Raw genomic sequence first — 6,543 nt, forward strand, 5'->3', positions numbered from 1 at the left:
ATCATTGACACAATCATACTATCAAACCACAAATATCTTACAATCCTTCTCACTATACATAAAATTTGTAAACATATTCTAACGAATAAATATATCATATAGAAATATTGGATATAGATATATATAGATATAGATATATTCACATAAGGTGGCCATACCAGCTGACCAACACAGATACAACTCTACATTGGGAATTCACTTGACCAGAAGAGACATGTTCTAAGACTTCTTTGTGATCAAATTCTCTCTTATTTACAACTTTATTCTATGCGACAATACAATAGAATACAACACATCTTGATAAAACAACTAACTTATAATTTTCCTTTGAAAGTATGATACATGAATTACATATAGTATACATACAAACCAATAACTCATAATACCAATCTGTGCTCAGATATAGCACTGTTACAACACAATAGATCGTATCAATATACGTTTACATCGCCTGTTCAACAATATACACATAAATTGACACTTGCAAGCAAACACAGGGTATTTTTCTCTGATTACTCTACATTACTCCTGAATCTGGTGTCTATATGTATTGGACATGGATCTCATCTGAATCTAATGCTGAATATCATTATGGATGGTTCCATGTCCATCTGCCAAAGTTATATCATCAGTATCAGTGGTGTCTGTGAGATTTGTTTGTTTTGCATTCTGAGTTTTTATGTTTGAAAGTCATCCTACGATCACGATCGTTTCAAAAACAAGGTGTTGCTTTGCGTTGTGACACTTTCACATATTGTATGACAAAGTAGATTCTATCCCATGTGTCTTATTCTATAGAGGCAGGTATAAAAATCCATAAAGTACCTCAGAGTCCAATGAATTTTTGCCGGGGGCCATAAGGCCTCCAGCTTTGTGCTGATGGGCGTCGTGTTAGGTAGTTGTGAGTCTGATTCATCATGATGAATTATAACCAAGTAGATATCAGGAGAGAAAGATCGGCCAAATTTGTTTACCGCACGAAACTTACCGTTAATACACTATTACAAAATATATCTTCTCCGTTAGAAAGGGCTCGTGATACACTACAATTGTGCACAGTATTGTTAGCATTTTCCAATTCAAGTCACCAAGGTGACCAATTATTTAAGTCACACATCGTCATCACACTCATTTATCTTATCTTGGCCCCGGCTAGCTTTTGCAAAAAGCATTTCTTGTTTATACAGAGCATTCTTGTAGTCCCTGTAGACTTTCTAGTTCCTACACTCGCGACGTCTGGAACTTGGCGCCACCATTTCTAGTCGACGAGCCGTCAGAATCCGCCGAAGGTAGCGGTGGACCCGGTGTGAGCGGCGTTGTCACACTCAATGTAGAGTGCTTGGAGACCGAGTAGTTCATGTGGGGATGCAAGGAGTGTAGCGAGATGGTGCTGTGGTCGATACACGATAACCCCATAGGCGTGGAAGCAGACCCCTGCTGCACCGTGTGGCAGTAGTTGGAGAACCGTGTACTCTGTGTGAAGCGGCTGCTCTTGTAGAGCAACTCTCTCTTCCCGCCACGATACTCCACTGGCAAGCACCTGCAGTTTAATAGAAGTTGTTTATTGCAAATTCCTGCCCGAGGGCTAATTGCATACAGACATTGACAAGAAAATGTGGTGATACATGTATAAGGCTATTTGCTAACAGGAACTTCTACGTGTACGATATACTTGTCGAACCTACTATCTCTACTTAAATCTAATAACGATTGGTATACATACAGGATAAAAAAGTAAATATGCAATATGTGAACAGGTAATAGGAACAATGTAACTGCTATTCTAATCTATTCTATTCTATTAAACTATTCTTGTCATGCTATTAGGGGGTTTGACTTCTTCTCAGGAGGCAGTGGGAGATGTATTGTCTTTAATAATGGTTTATTCGATTAGTCACATATTTACAATACATTATTTACACATCCAGTCCCACCTGGCAGCCAAAGGCTGAATTGCATGGGAGCTGTTTCCATGAGTTTTGGCAGTTTTCCGCCAATGAGATATAGGAGGTTAACACGTAATCTTAATTTTGAAATAAATTTGTTAGCATTAGCATTTTTTAATGTCTTGGGGTGGTGGGACTACGGCGCACAGATATGTCAACTTTGTGAATTTAAATGTTAGTTGTATTTTTTTTTTGTTATGTGGCGCTGTTAATATAAGTTATAAGCTTGAGTGCAGCGTGGCGTCGGTGACGCAACGGTTAGAGCGTTGGACTCGGAACCGAGAGGTCACGGGTTCGATACTCACCGTGGCCCGACGTTGTGCCCTTGGGAAAGGCACTTTACACGACTTGTACGGTGGAGTGACGCCCACCGAGCCTCTTAGGCTAATTGTCTAACTGGGTGCCAAAAACACCCTACGGATTTGGTGCGCCAATGTGTCAACATCAGCACATTTAAGACCAAGAGCCGTTATTATTTTTTTTAATGCAGCGCCACACTATCCTTGTTATGTTTTTTGATGTCTTGATGAATAGAAGTAAAAGTACCTGCAGAAGATGCGGAGGAAGGCCTCCCTGAAGCGTCTCCCCGTCACGCAGTAGAGGATGAAGTTCACGGAGAAGTTCAGCTTGAACATCAAACCCAGCGTGTGGTTGGTCACCTGAATGGATGAATGAATGGATGAATGAATGAATGAATGAACTGTTTATTCGATCATTTGATCAGGTATTAATTGTGGGGTCGTGTGGCGTAGCAGTAGCGTGTTCGGCCCAGGCCCAAGAGGTCCCAGGTTCGAATCTTGCCCGGTGTCACCGATCTTGTGCCCTTGGGAAAGGCACTTTACACGACTTTCCTCACTTCACTCAGGTGTTAGGGACGTCCCTCGGATAGGACGTTAAATGGAGGTCTCGTGTTTGGGAGAGCCACACCCCACGCACGTTAAAGAACCCACCGCACTTATCGAAAAGAGTAGGGGACCTTCCCGGTGTGAGTGGCTCAAACCTTTCAGTCTGGTCTCTTGACATCTTGAAGAGTTGATAGTCATCTGTTATGTCAACCCTTCCACAAATGTGGTAAATCTTTATAAAAGAAAATAAAATATTGGACCTGTTTGCGGAACAGGGTGTCCTCATCAATGTCCTGTAGGCTGCCGTGAAGCCCGCCGTGCGAGGCTAGGTCGTACACGACGGAGACAGACTGCGGGACGGTCAGCAGGAAGAAGGTGGTGGAGACGGTGAAGAGGACCACGGTGATCTGGTTCTGACGCTTCTCCGTCTCTTTGGCGCACTTGGACAGGTTCTGACGGTTCTTCTGGGTCTGTGAGAATGTAGAGATGAACAAGAATGATCAAATCAAGGACATTATACTGTATAATTTCCTTGGTAAAATTTAGGAATAAACCGCAAGGTAAAAGGGTGCACATCAGATTTCTGCGACCACCTTTCTTCCCTCTGATCTGACCTTGTGTGTTCTGTAGAGAGGTAATAGTACTAATACCCACGTGCTGTCATTCAAATACTTACAGATACAAGCTCTCATCCGCAAAATAATGTCAATCAGATATGCTCATAGTCCATACATATATAGTTTATTGTCTCTGCCACTGGGGCTAATCGTAGTTCTTTATCAATCTCTAGGTAGTTGGATATCTCTGGCTAAATTTGTAGATATCTATTTTCATTTCTAAGCATGTTTTACAGCCAAGCCAATCCAAATACATGTAGAATAGAATAGAACAGAATGATAATGAAATGAAACACAGACCTGTAGAACACGGATGACAATGACGGTGTTGATCACCCCCACGGCAGCAGTTGGTATGAGCCGGCCGGCAGTCATGTCGTAGATGGTGATGTTGAGCCATGTCTGAGGGTCCCGCGGCACACACATGTTGTCTCTCTCAACCTGCGCCCAGAACTCCAGGCAACTCACACTGCACACAACCATCACCATGCCCAACAGCACCTGAAAATGACCATTTTATACTGTTTACTTCTTTGGATCAAAGGTATCTGGTAGACGATGTCGCCCCCCGTCGCGGTTGAGCCATGTCTGCGGGTCCCGCGGCACACACATATTGTCTCTCTCCACTTGTGCCCAGAACTCCAGGCAACTCACACTGCACACTGCACACAACCATCACCGTACCCAAGAGCACCTGGAATTCAACGCCCACCATGTTGATGATTTAACGGCGAGTGGAAAGATAGAATGGGAGGAGTGGAGCTCATATCTTTTGCTTTTGAATGAACATTGCTAAACTCACCATATCAGTCAAGCTATCATACACCTCTACAATAGGGTAATCAGGAAAGGCAGCCGTGACCCTTAGTCTAAGCCATCTTTGACCTTATTGGCAGCAAAAAGTAGTCCTGGTTACCCAACTTATTCAAAGTATGACTGCTGGACTGACAATGCATCATGAAGGAGGAAAGGGGGGAGGGACAGACGAGTTGCACTCTCCTTGGGCTAGAAAAGACAATTTCCAAGTAGGTCTTTTGGTGACTGCACAGACAGTATCATGTTCTCTAGACAGTTTCCATTTGCCAGGCGGTACCATTGCCACCCAATAACGTAAAATTATTACAATTCGCTATAGTGCAACAAGGAAGCCCGAAAAAGGCCTAAAACACGTATAAAATAACCCTAAGGCCTAAACATCTGTTTGGAGAGCAGAATTGTACATAGAATTGTACCTTCCTGGTCTTGTCCATGGTGCATAGCGTGCTCCTGCGCATGGGGTGGCAGACGGCGATGTAGCGCTCCACCGTGAAGGCTGTGGTGATCCAGGCAGACAGGTACCCGGAGGAACGCACCAGGAACTTGATCAGCTTGCAGTACACGTCACTGGCGTGGATGACGTCCTCGTCGTGAAGAATCTGTGGTTACATATGCGAAAATCGTGGTTTTTAACTCGAGGTTAGCCTCTACCAGGAGGCTTCGGGAGTGCAGCAAAATGTTTTCTCCCAGCAGCCAAAAACTCTCCCGGCATGTTATCTCCCTATTTGGCTGATTTCTACTCTTTCCAGCCGCCTCCCAAAGCCTGGTAGAGGCTAACTCGAGGTAATATCACAAGGTCGATAATCCAAACAGTTTTCTTGTCCCGAGTTGCATGCACTAGAAGTATTTGTAGCCACCAAGACAGGATATAATTCCTGTTTCATTGTCAATTGTTCAGAAAAGCGGAAACACCCTGGTACATTGAACTTATACTATACATAGCGTTTATTTTTCTTGTCATGACAAATGAAAAAAAAAGCTTCCGACCGCAGAGCTTAGGTTGAATCCTAGTATCACCAACCGTTTGTTAGAAATAGAAGAACATGGCTCCCTCTGTATCCATGTAATGAATGAATTCCTACGTTAAACAGTTAATACATAAAATGCTCTATACGTACCTGCAGGCCTACTGAAGTGAGTAGGAAGATAGTGTCCACCACAGCCAGTGCAGCCAGGTACACGCTTGACGGCGCCTTTCTCAGTCGCGGGCCCATCATGACCACGAACGACAACACGTTACCTGGAACCCCTGAAATACAACAGTTCAGGTCAGTATAGATCCGTTTATCGTTATCATTATCATGTATAAATCTGAAATACATCAGTTCAGTTTAGCCTCCGTACGTAGCAGGCTTATAGAACTGGGGGTTTGGTGGTCTTTTCGGCTGTTTTCTGATCAGCCTAGTTCTAAAAAACGGGGGTAATTCAACCAGGCCGGCTATATGTTGTCTATATGCAATCAGAAAATAGCACATAAAAGCTGCCAAAGACCCCCAAAACCCCCAGTTTTTGGCGTGCTATGGAGGCTAAGTTCAAGTCAGTCCAGATCTGTTTTATCATTATCATGTATACATATATATTCCTTACATCTTTTGACAAACCAACTTTAACTTATCTTACATACTTTTACAGTTATACGATTACTAAGAAGAGGGAGGGAGTCAATGTAAAATTGACAGTAGTGTATGTTAGTTGTTTGTATGCATTGTGTATGTTTGTAAATTGTTACTAGTGGAGCAAAAATGTACAATAAAGGTCTTATTTTTCTCAGTATTTATACAATAAAAGAATTTTTTCAGACAAGTTGCCTATCTCGAATTAGTTACGGATTTTATTTAATGCATTGGGAAGATAGCCGTCGAATGGGGTGCGGTACGCTATTGCGGCAGAATAGGGTAATTAGGCACAGATGAGCGAACTTTGACCTCCCAATTTTCCTTTAATGCATTGGAGAAATAGCAGTCCAATGGTGTACGGCTCAATGTTGCGACAGAATAGGGTAATCAGGTACGGATGATGTGCGAACCTTGACCCCATCGGGTCAGAAGAGTATTATGGTCCTACGTCAGACGACAGGTTGTTGACGTTTGAATCCGGTATTTACAGAAGGTATGTCTATTTTCTTGAGTCATATAAAGCATGAAAAGTTATTGTTTCTCTTCTGGTAACTCACAGAAACAGTGCGGCGACAGTGAGCATCAGTATGAGAGTTCGTGGTGTTTTTTATGCTTGAAATAGAACTTTAAAAGTTACGTAACAGTAACCGTTAACTCTGCTAGTGTACAAAAACTTGATAGGTACTTTAGTCCTTACACATGT

The 6,543-nt window shown here is 42.7% G+C and overlaps 1 protein-coding gene across 1 annotated transcript; it reads right to left on the reverse strand.

Annotated features, from left to right (window-relative positions):
• Positions 1 to 601: 601 nt before the first annotated feature.
• LOC109483560 (probable G-protein coupled receptor 139) lies at positions 602 to 5,441 on the reverse strand. The gene is made up of 6 exons (XM_019786598.1): positions 5,343 to 5,441; positions 4,641 to 4,823; positions 3,709 to 3,909; positions 3,130 to 3,261; positions 2,493 to 2,605; positions 602 to 1,540 (listed from the first exon to the last, which is right to left on the reverse strand). Exons 1-6 carry the CDS (start codon positions 5,439 to 5,441, stop codon positions 1,222 to 1,224), a joined length of 1,047 nt encoding a protein of 348 aa, XP_019642157.1. The 3' UTR covers positions 602 to 1,221.
• Between the last annotated feature and the right edge of the window lie 1,102 nt (positions 5,442 to 6,543).

Source organism: Branchiostoma belcheri, unplaced genomic scaffold (genome assembly GCF_001625305.1).
Source record: "Branchiostoma belcheri isolate BF01 breed outbred unplaced genomic scaffold, Haploidv18h27 scaffold65, whole genome shotgun sequence".
In the NCBI taxonomy this organism is placed as follows: Eukaryota; Metazoa; Chordata; class Leptocardii; order Amphioxiformes; family Branchiostomatidae; genus Branchiostoma; species Branchiostoma belcheri.

Bases quoted from the DNA above. Each gene is read 5' to 3' on its own strand.
- LOC109483560 (XM_019786598.1), bottom strand. From the start codon at position 5,441: ATGATGGGCCCGCGACTGAGAAAGGCGCCGTCAAGCGTGTACCTGGCT. The intron at 3,262-3,708 runs GTCTGTGTTTCA...ACATTCTCACAG, and splicing joins TTGTCATCCGTGTTCTACAG to ACCCAGAAGAACCGTCAGAA. The intron at 2,606-3,129 runs GTGTACGACCTA...TCATCCATTCAG, and splicing joins TCCCGCAGTCTGTCTCCGTC to GTGACCAACCACACGCTGGG.